The 17,531-nt window shown below is 37.7% G+C and overlaps 1 protein-coding gene across 2 annotated transcripts; it reads left to right on the forward strand.

The window, feature by feature from the left end:
* The first annotated feature begins 11,199 nt into the window (after positions 1-11,199).
* On the forward strand, positions 11,200-15,795 carry LOC122046676. 2 transcript variants are annotated; one of them, XM_042607474.1, is made up of 7 exons: positions 11,200-11,316; positions 11,747-12,455; positions 12,647-13,905; positions 13,983-14,064; positions 14,142-14,515; positions 15,080-15,178; positions 15,266-15,795. In XM_042607474.1, the coding sequence occupies exons 2-7, from the start codon at positions 11,867-11,869 to the stop codon at positions 15,419-15,421; spliced, it is 2,559 nt and encodes an 852-aa protein (XP_042463408.1). In that variant the 5' UTR covers positions 11,200-11,316; positions 11,747-11,866; the 3' UTR covers positions 15,422-15,795. The 2 variants fall into 2 exon arrangements, with proteins under 2 accessions (XP_042463408.1, XP_042463409.1); XM_042607475.1 differs by having other exon boundaries at positions 13,986-14,064.
* The last annotated feature ends 1,736 nt before the right edge of the window (positions 15,796-17,531 follow it).

The raw sequence follows: 17,531 nt of genomic DNA on the forward strand, positions 1-17,531 counted from the left end.
TTTTTATAAATTTCTAGAAACAAATTAGGAAGTTTTAATTCTTGTGTGAATTAAATTTTCCTTGTTTTGGGGAATTAGAAGTGGCCGGCCATTATTATTAAAAGAAGAAAATTATTTTTTAATTAAAATAATTTTTCTTTTTTATGACAAAAGAATTAAGGAATTTTTTATTAAAATTTCCTTATTTGTCAAGACCAAGAATTATAAAAGAGGGGGTAGAGGTGCCTTCACGGGTGATCAACTCTATTATTCTTCTCCTCTCTTTTCTGTTAGGACCGAAAAGTAGCTAGAGGGGGGGGTGAATAGCTCGTCGCGTTTGCTCGTCTCGTTTGGTTGCGCTTCGTTGCTTGTTTCTTCAAGAGATGGCAGCGGAAATACAAAGAAACAACATACAACGCTAACACGGTTGGTTTACTTGGTATCCACCTCACAAGAGGTGACTAATCCAAGGATCCACACCTACTCACGCACCCTCCACTAATAAAACCCTCCTTTATGGTAACTACCAAGGGCGGAGAAGCCCTACAAGACTCAATACAAGAAGAAAGGGAAAGGTAATGAAATACAAGCTTACAATGAGAGCAAAAACCCTAACCCTAGTTTCTTCTTCTTGCTTTGATCCGCCTCTTGACTTGGAAGAAACTCCAAGAACCTTCAAGAACTGGCGATCTCGAGCTTGAGAAGAGCTGTGGAGGAGATGAAAACAGTGAAAAGATGCCGAAGGAAATGAACGCCTGCGGCTTAAATCGACGCTGATCTCGATCGATTGGAATGCTCCCAATCGATCGGGAGGCTGGATCGATCCACGGATCGATCAGGCCTCCCAGTCGATCCACGGATCGATCCACGGATCGATCGGCTATTCTGAGCGGAGTGCCTCAATCGATCAGCGATCGATTGGGACCTCTGATTCACGCGATCCGGAGGGGTTCTGTTAGCGAGGACTCACCGGATCGATCGGTGGATCGATCGAATCTTCTGGAATCTCCGATCGATCGGGATCTCTGGATCGATCCACGGATCAATCAAACTTCCCTGGATCAATCACGGATCAATCCAAACTCTTGGATCAATCCACGGATCAATCCGGATCTTGGTTTTGCCCAAAACCAAGCCCAAGCCCCTAAACCAACATCTAGTCAACTATGACTTGTTGGTACATAAGACCTAGCATCCGGTCACCCTTGACCAGCTAGGACTCTCTCACCAAGTGTCTGGTCAATCCCTTTGACCCACTTGGACTTTTCTCTTCTTGCCAAGTATCCGGTCACTCCCTAAGACCTACTTGGACTTTTCTTCCTTGTGCCAAGTATCCGGTCAATCCCTTTGACCTACTTGGACTCTCACCAGATGTCTGGTCAACCTTGACCCATCTGGATTTCTCTTGCCTGGCTTCACTCACCAGGACTTTCCCAATTGCCTAGCTTCACTCACTAGGTCTTTCACCTGGCTTCACTCACCAGGATTTTCCTCCTGCCTAACATCCCAATTAGGACTTCCCAGTCAAGTATCCGGTCATCCTTGACCTACTTGACTCTTCTTCAATCAACCTTGCATTGTCAAACATCGAAATCCAAACCAAGACTCAAGCTTGGTCAACCAGGTCAACCTTGACCTGAGGAATGTTGCACCAACATTTTCCTCCTTGGTGGCTGGCCCTAGCTTCTTTCTCTTCTCTTCTTCTTATGGCCGGCGGCAACCTCTCTTGGAGCTCTTGATGGTGGCCGGTTCTAGCTAGGAGAAGAAGGAGAGGAAGGTGGTTTTGTTTCTTGCATCCCTTGGAGCTTGGTGGTGGTGGCCGGACCTCTACTTCTCTTGGAGAATTGTGGTGGCCGAAACTTGCAAGGAAGAAGAAGGTGCTTGGTGGTTCTCATCTCGGAAGATCGTTGCCCACACAACGTCCGAGGTTAGAAGAGGAATACGGTAGAAGATTAAGAGGTCTTTTTAGAAGGTATAACTAGTAATTTTTCCTTTCCGCATCATGCTAGTTATTTATGGAAATAATACCAAATACAAGAGGCTTTCGATTCTAGTATTTCGAATATGTTTTTCGAAGTTGTGTTCTTTTATTTTTCTTTTCCTTGTGATTTGATTGTTCTTTTTTGTTGACCTAAAGTTATTTTAGGAAATTAAATATTAGCTTTCCATAAAAGGTTTTGTCTAGTCGGTGGTGGTTGTTCCCATATCCAAGAAGTCCATGTGCCTCGCCACGTCAGTACTGGGAACCAATTATGGAAATTAATATTTAATGGAATTAATAACTTAGGTGATTTGGATCAAACGTGTTAAGTTCCGCAGGAGATCCAAGTCTAAACCTTAAAGAACAAATAGATTAAGTTTTGGATCAAACGTGTTAAGTTCCATGAGCGATCCAAAATTTAATTTAAAAGAACACATGGTAGCTAGGAAAGGTTCGGACCTTTGTACAAAATTTTTATGCAGTGGAACCTCTAGGTTTTCGAGTAGCAACCAACAATTGGTATCGAGCTAGGGTATTGCCTCGTGTATTTGGTATTAGTTTAATTATGCACATGTCATACATAATTTAGGCAGATTTATAGTAGGATGTGCTAACTTTGTGGATGCAGGATCCAACTATTATGGCTTATAGTTATTATGTGTGTGATTGGACCCTTGGACATGTCAAGGGCATTTTATTGTGTGTGTATGATTGTATTATAAAATACAGCAGGAGCTGTATTTAGTTTTATTAGGATTTTATTTTTTGATCTAGATACATGTACATTCCTTCGAGGAATATAGGATCGAAAAATGTAAAATTCTATTTATGTCGCGGATCGAGTCTTGCAAGGCGTGGAACCTTTTAAGGACCAGAGGCGCAGCAGAACAAGGAGCAAGATGGATGCGATAAGAAGACCCGGTGGCAGTGGCCAAAGATGGCAGCAGCTAGGGTTGGTGACACACGGAGGACAGCAATAGATAAAATCCATAATAGTTGAAAATTAGTTTTTCTATTTATTGCTTTTTATGCTGTGTTGTGTGTGCGTGTTAGTATGCATATTTAGTAGGCTAGCATAGTTAAAATTCCTCATTTATAAATAACTAAGTGGGAGAGGGATTTTTAAGTAAATCCCATGGTCTCCATTACTGGTTTGTAAGTGATGCAAACAAGCTTGCGCGTTGGCTCTGAGTGCCTTCCTCCATAACGGATGAGCTTGTTTGTGGATCACTAGAACAGACTTCCATTTTTGGATGACTATAGGAAGTTAATTAAGAGCGTGTGATCTTCCCCAACGGAAGGGGCATAATCTTATTAATGGACTTAGTGTTAAGTAATGGTATACACTTAGACACATTTAATAGTATCCTCCCCAACGGAGTCACTACTATCACTTGCGTGACCAAAAGGAAATCAACTATTGATTTGTCATAAAACTAGATTGGCAATATAATAAAATTAATAAACCCCTCTTACAAATGTTTGAATTTGTATACGTCCACACTAACGTGGCATACAAGATTCATGGTGTTTGAGGTAATTTTATTTGTCAAAAAGTTATATTGACAAGATAGTCAATGGGTAAAACCCTCCTCTTACAAATGATGAATTTGTATACGTCCACACTAACGTGGCATGCAAAATTCACGGTGTTTGAGGTGTTGGTAAATTTAAATAATATTGTTTGAGGAATCAATGTTATTTTAAATTCAAAGAGTTTTGACCAAATATTTGATCAAAGATAGATCAACTATTAATTTTATTCGTTATAAAGTAAAGTTGACGAGATAATAAAATTAATGAATAAAATCTCTTCTTCGATTTTGTATACAAAAAATTCATGGAGATTTTAAGGAGTTGATCTTGACCAAATATTTTTGAGATTCTTAGGATGTTTGTCAATCCCTAGTAGTCATACTATAGAAAAGACTTAGTAGTCCCAATTGTAATGATTGGAAATAGGACTTGGACATTAAGGCAGACTGTCTTCTTAGAACTAAGAACAATTTAGGTGTATTTAATTAATTAGTTGAAACATGCCTAGTGGTGTTATCTACCAGAACCTGGAGTGTAGATACATGATGCCATTAATCATGTCTGCAATTCATTGCAGGAAACCCGATAACTAAAGGTAAATCACCATCCACATGGGCACTACTGTAAAAGTGGTTGCAGTGGGAGATGTTTATCCTTTGATAAGAATAAAATATGGATTTTAAGTAATTATCTTTACGTACCAAGTTTAGAAAGAACCCGATTTCGGTTTCTAAACTATTATAGATATTGTGTCTATTTTGATAACAAAGTTGTTATCAAGAAAAATAGGGAAGTTATCTATTCTGGTATGATGGTTGACAATTTATAATCCAATAACTCCCACGATGCAACAAATGGAAATTAGTAACACATCTTCTAATTTTAAGAGAAAGCAACCTTCGGAAATGAACCAATTATATCTTTGGCACCTAAAGCTAGGTTATACTTAAGTAGGATTCATTGGTAGCTGATGAACTTTTGGGTTCATTGGTAGTGGAAATCTTTCCAACCTGCGAGTCTTACTTGGAAGGAAAATAACCAAGAAGCTTTTAAGTCCAAGGGGTATGGAGTCAAAGATATGTTGAAATCGGTTCATTCTGATTTGTGTGATCCTATGACTATCCAGACAAGAGTTAGTATTGAATATTTCGTCTATTTTATAAACAACTATTCAAGATACAAATAAATTTATTTAATGTACCGCAAGACTAAGTACTTTGATTAGTTCAAAGAGTACAAGGCTGATGCGGAGAAATGTTAAAGTAAATGTCACTATGGTAAGATCGTAGTGGCAAGTACCTCTTGGGAGAATTTAGGAGTTACTTATCAAAAGTAGGGATTCAATCCCAACTAACTGCACCTGGTACACCCCAAACAGAATGGTGTAGTAGAAAGAAGGTAAAGGACTCTTATGAAATAATTAGATAGATGATGAGTTATTCAGAAAATTATCAAATTTGTTTTAAGGATAAACTCTGAAAACGAAAGTGAACATAGTACCTTCTAAGTTAGAACTCTCTACATCATATAGAATTGTTGAATAGGTGAAAACCTATTTTGAAGCATATTCGGATTCGGGTAATCCAGCACATATGTTAAAGAGAGACAATGATAAGTTGGATAGGAGTTCACTTGTTTGTAAGTAATCCTAGATAAACAAAAGTAGGTTTATAGTCTTAAAAATCAGAAGGTCATTGTTAGCATCAATGACTGATTTTTTAGAAAAGGACTATATAATGAACCACGTGCTCATAAGTAAATTTGTTCTTAAGGAAATAATAAAGGACATGTCTAACCTAGTACCAACTGTACAAGATGAGATACCACAAGAAAACTGCAACACGTATCACAAATTGATACACAATTACAGAAAGTGTCTTGTTGTAGTGGGAGAGTTGTTATGCAACCTAAATAGGTTCATGTTTTGGGAGAGTTTTTGGACTCGATCCCTGGAGGACATGAACCTGATCTCCGGTCATATGATGAAGCACTCCAAGATAAAGATGCAGCATCTTGGCAAAGAGTAATGAATAAAAGAATTAGAATATATGTATTCTAATAAAATCTGGAAGCTTATAGAATCACCAAATGGTGTAAAAGCCGTTGGGTGTAAAAAGGTCTATAATAGGAAAAGAGGGATAGACATGAAGGTAGTAACTTTCAAAGCAAGGCTTGATGAAAAAGGAAACTTTTTCACTGGTAGTCATGCTTAAGTCTATCCGGATTCTTTTATCTATTTGGCAAGAGGATGTCAAGACAACATTCCTTAATGGAAGTCTTGAAGAAAGCATCCATATAAAGCAACCAGAAGGGTTCATTGCAAAGGGCTAAGAGCATCTTGTGTGCAAGCTCAATTAGTCTATGGACTGAGGCAAAGCTTCAAGGTCTTGGAACATCCGGTTTATCAACGTAATCCAGATCTATGGATTTAGTAACCGGATAAGTCTTGTGTATACAAAAGGTGTGATGGAAGCGTGGTGGTATTTCTTGTACTATACGTAGATAACATTTTTTGTAGTTGGAAACAATATCAAAATGTTGTCAGAAGTAAGAGTATGGTTGTCCAAACAATTCGATATAAAGGACTTGGGAGAATGTATATATTCTTGAGATCAAAGTAATAAGGGATCGCAAGAAAAAATATATTTTACTTATCCCAAGCTTGATACATCGGAAAAATCCTTGCTCATTTTAAGCATGCAAAACTCCTAGAAAGATTTCTTACCTTTTAAGCATGGAGTGTCTTTATCTAAAGAGATGTCTCCGATGACATCAAAGGAGATTGAGGACATGTAGGCAGTTCTTTATGCTTCGGCAGTTAGACAACCTAATGTATGCTATGCACGATATCAGAAATCTGTTTTGCCAAGGGCATAGTTAGCAGATATCAAAGTAACCCTAGATAAGGACATTGGACTGCAGTAAAGCATATATTAAAGTACCTTAGAGGAACTAAAGATTATATGCTAGCTTACAAGGCAGTTAATTTGGTCCCTGTGGGTTGCATGGATTTTGACTTCCAATCGGATAGGGACAATAATTAGTCAACCTCGGGATTTTGTGTTTGCTTTAGGAGGTAAAGTCATAACTATGGAAGAGTGATAAGCATAGGTGTTTTTCTGGACTCCACCATAGAAGCTTAGTATATGGCAAGCCTCTGAGGAAACCATAAAAGCTGAATGACTTAATTACCTCAAGATAGACTTAGATATGATTTCTAGTTTGTCCAAAGATTATTACAATTTATTGTAATAATAATGGTGCAGCAACAAACTCGAAGAAACCATGAGTCTATAAGGCAAGTAAACACAATAGAGCGCAAGTACTACCCAATACGAGAAATCGTATAAACGAGGAGAAGTTGTTGCCGCCTAGAATGCATCAGATGATGACCTATAGATCTTTTCACTAAGGTCCTTAAGGCGAGAGCTTTTGATGGACATGTTGAAGGGTTGGGAATCAGATGTATGGCAGCAGATATGGCAGCTTAGTCTTTTAGTATAAGTGGGAGATTGTTAGAGTGTATACTAAAAGCCTAGCTTTTAGTATAAACATTTATCTAGAAATAAGAATCACATTGGTCAAGTGTCTACATTTATGATAAATGTAGTTGTTCAATTAATTTATATTGTAGATAACATGATGTGTGGTGTCACACACAGAGGATCATGTTATCAGTACCTTATAAATTATAAACAGTAACTCACGACCATAATGGAAAGGAACAAACCATTGGAAGGTCGTAGTGTAATTACGCATTAGTTTATCTTAACTATATAATTACACTAGTACACTTAGAGTGTATTGAGTAGGACCATTAGAGGTCGTTTCTTTTATACTGACTTTATAAAGAAACAAAGACCTCAGTTATTATGGAAGTGTGTGCTCTTAATCCTAATATAATAACAAGCACATATATTTGATATTTATTTCTTTAATTTATCAATGGGTGAGATTTAGTTCGATGAATCAATAAGCCCGATAAGTTGGGAAATGATATCACTTATAGTGTGTATTGTTGATTATAGAAGGAAACTGTGTCCTAGTGATCTAGGTTGAGAATGTCCTCAAAAGGAGCTCATAAGGATTGTCATGTTAAACCCTACAGGTAGACTTAGTCCGACATGACGATAAGGTTGAGTGGTACTACTCTTGGACTAAGATATTAATTAAATGAGTTGTCAGTAACTCGCTTAATTAGTGGACATTTGACATCTTAAACACAGGGAGACTAACACACTCATAATAAGAAGGAGCCCAAAATGTAATTTGGGATTGGTGCGGTAGTTCAATAATAGTTCTTTAGTGGAATGAATTATTATTGATGGAATTAAGTTGTGTGTTCGGGGCGAACACGGGAAGCTTAATTTCATCGGGAGACCAAAACCAATTCCTCCTCTCGGTCCCTATCGTAGCCTCTTGTATATAGAGATTTATACCCACCACATACCCACCTTCTTACCCAACCAATAGGGGCCAACCAAGCTAAGCTTGAAGCTCAAGCTTAGGGCCCGCCAAGCCTAAAGGTTGGCCTTAAGGTGGCCGGCCAATAGCTTGGAGCCCAAGCTTAGGTGGCCGGCCACATCATATTAAAAAGGATTTTTTATTAAAATTATTTCTTATGTGGATATCATAGTTTTAAAAGAGAGTTTAAAAATTAAATCTTTCCTTTTAAAGCTTTCTACAAAAGATTAAGAAAAGATTTGAAATCTTTCCTTATTTGTAGATTGAAAGGAGATTTTATTTTTAAGAAAAACTTTCCTTTTTGACCATGATAATAATTTAAAAGAGAAGTTTAAAATTAAATATTCTCTTTTATTAGTTTCTATAAAAGATTAAGAAAAGATTTGATATCTTTCCTTATTTGTAGATTGAAAGAGATTTTAATTTTAGAGATAACTTTCCTTTTGGAAATTATCCACATGTTTAGAAGAAGAATTTTAATTTATAAAATTTCCTTTTTATTAACCAATCATGAAGGGATAAAAATTATTGGAGAAATTTTTATAAATTTCTAGAAACAAATTAGGAAGTTTTAATTCTTGTGTGAATTAAATTTTCCTTGTTTTGGGGAATTAGAAGTGGTCGGCCATTATTATTAAAAGAAGAAAACTATTTTTTAATTAAAATAATTTTTCTTTTTTATGACAAAAGAATTAAGGAATTTTTTATTAAAATTTCCTTATTTGTCAAGACCAAGGATTATAAAAGAGGGGGTAGAGGTGCCTTCACGGGTGATCAACTCTATTATTCTTCTCCTCTCTTTTCCTCCTTGGTGGCCGGCCCTAGCTTCTTTCTCTTCTCTTCTTCTTATGGCCGGCGGCAACCTCTCTTGGAGCTCTTGATGGTGGTCGGTTCTAGCTAGGAGAAGAAGGAGAGAAAGGTGGTTTTGTTTCTTGCATCCCTTGGAGCTTGGTGGTGGTGGCCGGACCTCTACTTCTCTTGGAGAATTGTGGTGGCCGAAACTTGCAAGGAAGAAGAAGGTGCTTGGTGGTTCTCATCTCGAAAGATCGTTGCCCACACAACGTCCGAGGTTAGAAGAGGAATACGGTAGAAGATCAAGAGGTCTTTTTAGAAGATATAACTAGTAATTTTTCCTTTCCGCATCATGCTAGTTATTTATGGAAATAATACCAAATACAAGAGGCTTACGATTCTAGTATTTCGAATATGTTTTTCGAAGTTGTGTTCTTTTATTTTTCTTTTCCTTGTGATTTGATTGTTCTTTTTGGTTGACCTAAAGTTATTTTAGGAAATTAAATATTAGCTTTCCATAAAAGGTTTTGTCTAGTCGGTGGTGGTTGTTCCCATATCCAAGAAGGCCATGTGTCTCGCCACGTCAGTACTGGAAACCAATTATGGAAATTAATATTTAATGGAATTAATAACTTAGGTGATTTGGATCAAACGTGTTAAGTTCCGCAGGAGATCCAAGTCTAAACCTTAAAGAACAAATAGATTAAGTTTTGGATCAAACGTGTTAAGTTCCGCAGGCGATCCAAAATTTAATTTAAAAGAACACATGGTAGCTAGGAAAAGGTTCAGACCTTTGTACAAAATTTTTGTACAGTGGAACCTCTAGGTTTTCCGAGTAGCAACCAACAGTAGCCTCCTTCGACTAGACTTGAAGGGAAGACATGTGATCCGGTGGTAAGGTGGGGCCCTCCCAACAGGAGGTCAAGGTGGTCAATGTTCTAGGCAGACGTCCGAGCGGGCGAACTACTTTCCCGATCAGCAGGAAGAGTAGCCGACCCGACACTTCGACAGCTCGGTCAGACATCGAGCTTTTGGCGCTCACAAAGCTTAGCAGGGAGAAACGAAGGACGAGCGGTCCCCCCGCTCGGCTAAGCAATGGATGCCGACTCGACCCAGCAGATAGGGCTCCCCCACTGCGGTAGGATGGCGCCGAGTAGCAGGTCATCGGCTGAGCGGACGCTCGGCCTGACCATTGTATTACCCAGATGACAAACTGGCCGAGCGACTCTCCCGCTCGGCCCAGTAACAAACAAAAGGAGCAGTTGACGATATCTTCTTAGGGACTAGCGTCATCGACAGGCGGCATGGTCGGCGACATGGTCTGACAGAGAATCGTACAGTGGAAGCTTCCACTGTCACGTCAGGGATATGCTCGGGCTATTGAGGTATGACGTCAAACATGCTTTTCTGATACGTCCTTTCCAAGTATGCTTCGGGAAGCGTGTATGCTAGGGAAGCGTGTATGCTAGGGAAGCGTGCACACGCCTCCCGGGAGCTCTATATAAGGACCCCCAGGTTTCGACGGAGGTACGTTCACTACTGTAGCTATAGTTACGTTGCTGCTCTTTCTTCTCCACTTCATTCTTCATTCACTTGCCGTTGCCTGACTTGAGTGTCGAAGGACCATCGCCGGGAAACCCATCACTGGCTCGACACTAACGACTTGTGGTTACAGGTTTAACTTGGCGGAGATCCACGTCACCTTCAGTCAACACCTGATCAGCGTGAGCACCACTTTCTCAATGTCCGTCAACTCATCTTCGAGGAGGAACAGGTCTAATTGTTGGGGAAGAGTTTTTTTAGTGGCTCATATTGTTTATCATTTTTTTTATTAATAACTATGATTTAATGTCCTTTATTACCTAAATTCTTTAATAAAGAGCCCATTGTATTATTTTCACAATATATTTTTTATTTTAATTTTTCAATTTTGAAATCACAATCATCTACCACTTTAATTTTTTAATTATAATGAAAAGAAGATCTTCATCATCTCAACTTCGAAGGACAAGAAAATCCATATGAGAATTATTATATTCAATTTATCAATAATAAGCTCCAGCAAATTTTGATACCCAAAATACAAGAAGTAATGATGACGATATATCTAGGATTTTAGATATATGAGCAACTTAAATACATGTAAATTATTTTTTTTATAAATTTTAAACTTTTTAAAATAATAATCTTAAATTCGATGAACCCTAAATTGAATACTAAATTGATGATTCTCAACCATAAATCATAATTCTTTTGGATAATTAATATTAAAAGTCAGATCTGTTAAAAAATTATCGAATCGATCCAAAGATCTAATCATCGATTTCGAATCGTAATCGCTACTCCAAGCCGAATAGAAGTCCATCCTTTTTCGCGCCAAACAATGGCGCCAAACTCTGTTCCCCGCTGGTTCAAGTCCCGCCTCCTTTAGTCCTTTCCTCTTTTTTTTCTCTCACTCTATACTCCCCGTTTCGCTCCGATGGAAGATCTATCGTGCTTGGCTGGTTCCCTCTTCATCTCTTCCACCGTCTTCCTTGTCATCGAGAAATACCGCTTCTCCTAAGGTTAGATCTCCCTTTTATTTCTAGGTCTCACGTGAGTTTCATCTTTTGGTAGGTTTTGAAGTTCCGTTTGATAAAAATAGAGGAAAAAGTTTCTAATTTGTGATCCTTTGGGAGATCAGAGGTTGGTTCTCTCTCGAGTAGAGATCCAGATTTCGTTTTTTGGGGGATCAGAGCTTCGTTTCTCTCTTGAGTATGGATCCAAATTTCGTGTTTTTTTGGGATCAGGGTTTGGTTTCTCTCTTGAGTAGCGCTCGTTGCTGTGATGGTTTGGAAAATGATATGCTTGTTCGTTTCTCAATGTCTGCATTATTGCTATTTGGACTCGGAAATTACTTCTTTTTTTTTTCTGTTTACATATCAAACATATAAAGAATGCCACAATATTAACTACGTTCGCTCCATCATCTAATATCTTCATAATGAACTACAGGAATAATCTTGGAAAAAACTAAGTGGATCTGGAGCTGAAGAAGAAATCTACCTGTGCTGTATACCTTTTTTCAGGATTTTTAGTTGCATCTTCCTAATATTCACTTGTGTCGGTTGAACGATGAAGGGCTCAACGTCTAGACTTCATGAAGTGCAGCCCACACGGAGATCTGCCAGACTCAAATCCTTACAACAAGTATATGAATCAGATGTTAAACTAGTGGATGGATCTTCAGAAATCCAGAAATACGATAACAACGCTGATTCTGGCCTTAGAAAACCGATAAAGACTGAGATGATGGAAACAGAAGACGAAACTTTTTTATGCAAACCACGTGAACAAGTTGAATCTTATACTTCAGGTACCTCAGATGATCAAATTGACATTCCTCTGAAGGTTCTACGTAAAAGGTGTAGAAAGAAGACACAGAATTTCCTAAAAGGTGTCTCTGATGTTAAAGTAAAGCAAGAAGAACCTGATCTTGAGGAACCTATTATCAACTTAAAGCGAAGGAATTTGAAAGGATCTATTGGCCACAATAAGCGAAGAAAATCTGCATTTATATCTTTAGATCCTTTGGTTTCTACATCTTCATCATGTCAACTAGCAGATACCGAGCAAGGGTGTTTACTTGCAATAAAAGACAACACATCAACCGAAATGAAAGTTTCAGAGGACACTACACATGTAGACTCAAATTCTACAGGAGGTGAGATCTCATTTTTTTTCTGTAATTCTCCCAATAACCTTTCTTGAGAAAAAACTTTCATTGTCAACCTAGATGATAAATTCTATTCATGGCATTCTGAATTAACTCCTTTTCGAATAATAGAATTCTGTAAAAATGTTTTTTTTCCAACTTTCTCTAGCTTTTATCAAGAAAATTTTGGGATACTGCAGGAACCCACTTTTTGGAAGATGGTGCAGCCCTTGTTCTAAAGGGAGATCCTATTTGTGCTGACGTTCATAAAACATTTTGTCATGCTAAAACTGACATCGTGGAAAGTTCATTGAATTATCAAACTGAAGCTAATCATGTTGTCTCCGCTACCTCAATGATTGGTTTGCTTCAGAAACACAATCAAATTAGTTCAACTAACCTCTCTATGGATGAATGTCATAAAGCCTCTTCTAACATTCATGTCGACTCTCCTATCTACAATATTGTTGTTATAAAAAATCATGACCTTCCTGAAGAATTTTTTAATAGTCCTCTTGTTAGACCTGATGAAGACGTTTTTGAAGATAAGCAGCTTCCTCCAATGCCTAATAAATTTGAAATATATCAAGCTGATGGAGAATCCAGAGAAGATACTGAACCTGAAAATAATAGGAATATTCATGACATTGGCAAAGAACATATTAGTCTGGAGAGGGACAATAGTTCACTGCCAAACCAGAACAATATTCCATCAGTTTCAGAAGCGATGAGAGCTTCTCCTGATAGTTGCAATGAGGAGGTTGTCTCTACTACGATGGAGACTAATCTTACAAACAGAAGCAAAAATGAGACTCAAAGGACATTTTTACTGGATGAAGTTACTCGTGGGATTGAAGTGGAAGAGAGTAATCATCCTAGTATACCGATATGCTTTCAGGTGAAAGATGTAACTAACACTCATAACCTACAGTGCAAGGAAGTATATGGGTTGGCAGAAATATTTTTGCAGGGGAATGAAAATTCATGTTGTGAGTTAATTAATGATGCATCAACAAATTCACTTGAATCTGTACCATCCTCCCAGATGTGCTTCAGTGCAATGAGTGAGTCCTGTAGTTCTGTTGAAAGCTCAAGCAAGGTGGAATCTTTCTGTAAAGTGGAAAACAATTTGACAGAGCAAGCAGATAAAGGAACCAATTCCTCATCTCGAATCTGTAATTCAACTAATTCAGATGGGTTGGCTGAACCTAATGCACAATCTTCTACAGCAGCTCCTCTGTTTGCTAATGCAAGCGGAATTCCGCAATACACCAATGATACTTCAGTGAAGGATACAGAAAACTCAAATTATGTAGTGGGAGAAAAGTTGGATGCCAATTCAAATCTGCAAACTATGAGTTCAATATCTATTGTGGTTGAAACAAGGAATGAACAACCTAAATGTGATGAAGAGATGTTGGAAGATCATAGTCCAATAAAGCTACTATCATATAGGAAGGTTTGGTTATTTCTTTTTGCACTTGTATATTGCTCATAATGTATATATAAGGTCACATTTTATCATTTGCTGTGTAGCAGACAATTTCTCCCACCTCTCAGGAAAAGCTTTGTCAGGCGTTGAGTGATATTGGATTGCAAGATGACAGTCAATTAACTGGTAGGCATCATTTTTGTGTATATTTAAGTTTATTTCCTTTTCTCAATTTTGCTGACCACTATCCATTTTGATTAAAGATTCCCCTGAAAAAAGGAAGAGTCTGTTATTAGACAAATTGCTCAATGTAAAGAAACCCTCATGCATTCCAAGTAAGAAGGAATCTGAATTGCTTATGCACCATGATCATGCGAATAAGAAGCCTTGGGATCATTCAAATGTCACTCCAGTTGGGAAAACAACTCTCAAGTTCCAGGAAATTTCTGGAAAGATGCCTTCAACAACTGACATGGATATGGAGAAAATCATTGAATTTTCAGAGCGGCAAATGCACGACATAGAAAGAATTGCTACACAGCTCTTGAAGAAATTGAATACCATGAAGACCATTGCAGAAACAACTGTCACTTCACAAGCACAATCTTTCCTAAATGCATCATTTGCTACTGAGGAGGTACAATCAATTCAGCTGCATTCCATTTATACGATTCAATCTGTTTTTACAGTTTTCACATCATTTATGTCACTGGAGCATGTTTGATAATTATCAAGTAAAGGGAAGGCAAGCGAACTGTATGATAAGATACTTGGATGGTAAAGGAGAGGGGAGAGGATAAAATTCCATGTATGTGGAGGAAATGGAAGAGTTCAAACATAAATTGGAGAAAGAAAAAGGAGGGATAAGAATTAAGCTTCCTAACAAAGGAAACATAACACGACCGAACCATCACAATCCAAACCAAGCCTAACTTAAAAGGAGGTGGTCTAGATGCTTAGATTTGTCTCACTGGAATTTTCCCCATCTCAACTTATTATGGTCAACTCTTCTTTTCCTGCCATTATTTCTTGAAGTAGAATTATTTTAGGTTGTAAATGAAGAGCTTGAACTCTGTGTTGAAACATCCAGACTATTTTCAACTTTTTGAAGTACTTCACTTTTATTCACTTATGATCATTGCTATCCTTTCATTCTTTCATGAGATGCTTGTACTTTATGATTGAGCTTTACCATTGACAGATAAAGGCAGCTACTGAAGATGCTTCTGAACTTGAAAAGACCACTAAGAAATGGTTGTCTATAATGAAAAAGGACTGCATTCGTTTCTGTAAAATAATAGTAAGTTTTTTACTTTTCTTATTTTCATAACAACAATCCAAAAGTACCTCAAACATGAGATTTGCTGCCATTTTATGTTAACTGCAGAGGTCAACAGACAACAAATCAACTTTTCCATCCAACGGTACTCAAAAGAAGAGGAGAATAACATTTGCCGACGAAGTTGGTGGCAAGCTATGCCATGTCAAAGTTTTCGAGCAGCAGCCACCACCCTCATTCACCTTACCCGAGCAGGCTGATTAGTAGCAAACTGAAAGCCCCCAAAGGCAATAAACTGCCATACCTCAGAAGAACAACCATTCAATCCATGCCGAGGTTCATGCATGATGCTGGTCTATGGGAGGTTCATGCATGATGCTGGTCTATGGGAGGTTCATGCATGATGCTGGTCTATAGGACTGCAACAGTGGCTCTTCTACCCTGATCCTCGTATAGACTACCAATACTTGACAATTCTCCTCCGGAATTGTCTAGATGCCAAAGGAACTTTGTGAAAGTAACTTGTGCTTTGCAGAAATTGATACTATGCCTGATGAGGGCAATTTTGAAATGAGCTGGTCCTCTTGTTGACTTTCACATTGTTACACATGATTTGATAAGATGTTTGCAATTACATATATGAGTGATTTTTTCACATTATTGATGGTCTTTCCTACTCTACACTATACTAATAACATAAAAAGGGTCTAAGAAATAAGTTAATAATTGTTTAATTAAGTCAAAAAGGATTATTTCACAACTATACCTTTTCATTTGTTAAGAATTTAATTTAATTTAAAATTATCTAAAGTTATTTATAATGGTAAAATTATTTGTGTATGATTTTTTAATAGCAAATTTGAGTAGAATGGAGGATAAAATTGTGTATAATAAATTTAATATGGTTTGATTATTTGTATGTATTGAGTTATCTTTTTTATTTAGTATAACCCTCTGGGGAAATGATGTAGCGGTAGGATATTTTAACCGACGATTCACTTAAGAACGTTGGATTAATAGGTCATTCGGCGCTTTCCAATTTACATAATGGTCACCTTAGAATTAATTGACATAAGTTATTGATGCGGTGATAAGGAGAGGCCCACCTTGGGAGAGATCTTCGTCACAATAGAGGTCAAAGTCAAGGCGGTCAACACCCCCTTGTTAGAGTGTATACTAAAAGTTTAACTTTTTGTAAACATTTATTTTGAAATAAAGAATCACATTGGTCAAATGTCTACATTTGTATGTTAAGTGTAATTGTTCAATTAATTTATATTGTAAGGTAGATCCGCTACCTTAGCGGCCCCCCTAGTGCCGGCCCCACGGATATGGAGGGAGGTTCATGCAGGTACACAGGCCATAGGCGCATGGCGGGGTAAACCCCAGGTCGTCAGTTCCTGAGAATCGACCCCTGGCCATTACGCCAGAGATACCATGCGCCCACCGTCTGTGCTACGCCCTGGGGGCGCAATTAATTTATATTGTAGATAACATGGTGTGTGGTGTTACATACAGAAGATCATGTTATCAATTCCTTATAAATTATAAATAGTAGCTCACGACTAAGATGAAAATGAACAAACCATTGCAATAGTCGTAGTGTAATTTAGTATTAATTTATCTTAACTATAAAATTACACTAGTACACTCTGAGTGTATTGAGTAGGACCATTTAAGGTAAGTTCTTTTTATACTGACTGAATAAAAAACAAGACTTTTGTTATTATGGAAGTGTGTGCTCTTAATCTTGATATAATAACAAGCAAATATATCTAGTATTTATTTCTTTGACTTATCAATGAGTGAGATTTAGTTCGATAAATCAAGAGGCTCGATAAGTTGGGAAATGATATTATTTATAGTGTATGTTGTTGATTATAGAAGGAAACTGTGTCATAGTAATTTAGATTGATAATATCCCCAAGAGGAGTTCATAAGGATTGTCATGTAAACCCTGCAAGTGGACTTAGTCCGACATGACAATAAGGTTGAGTGGTACTACTCTTGGAGCTAGATATTAATTAAGTGAGTTGTCAGTAACTCATTTATTTAGTGGACATTCGATATCTTAAACACAGGGAGATTAACACACTCATGATAAGAAGGAGCTCATATAGTAATATGGGATTGGTACGGTAGTTCAATAATAACTCTTTAGTGGAATGAGATATTATTGATGAACTCGAGTTGGGTGTTCGGGGCGAACATGGGAAGCTCAAGTTCATCGGGAGACCAAAACCAATTCCTCCTCTTGATCCCTGTCGTAACCTCTTTATAAAGTGTTATATCCACCCATACCCACCTTAAGATGGCCGGCCAAGCCTAGCTTGGAGCCCAAGCTAGGGCCGACCAAATCAAGGTGAGATGGTGG

This window comes from Zingiber officinale, chromosome 2B (assembly GCF_018446385.1).
Source record: "Zingiber officinale cultivar Zhangliang chromosome 2B, Zo_v1.1, whole genome shotgun sequence".
Taxonomy (NCBI): domain Eukaryota; kingdom Viridiplantae; phylum Streptophyta; class Magnoliopsida; order Zingiberales; family Zingiberaceae; genus Zingiber; species Zingiber officinale.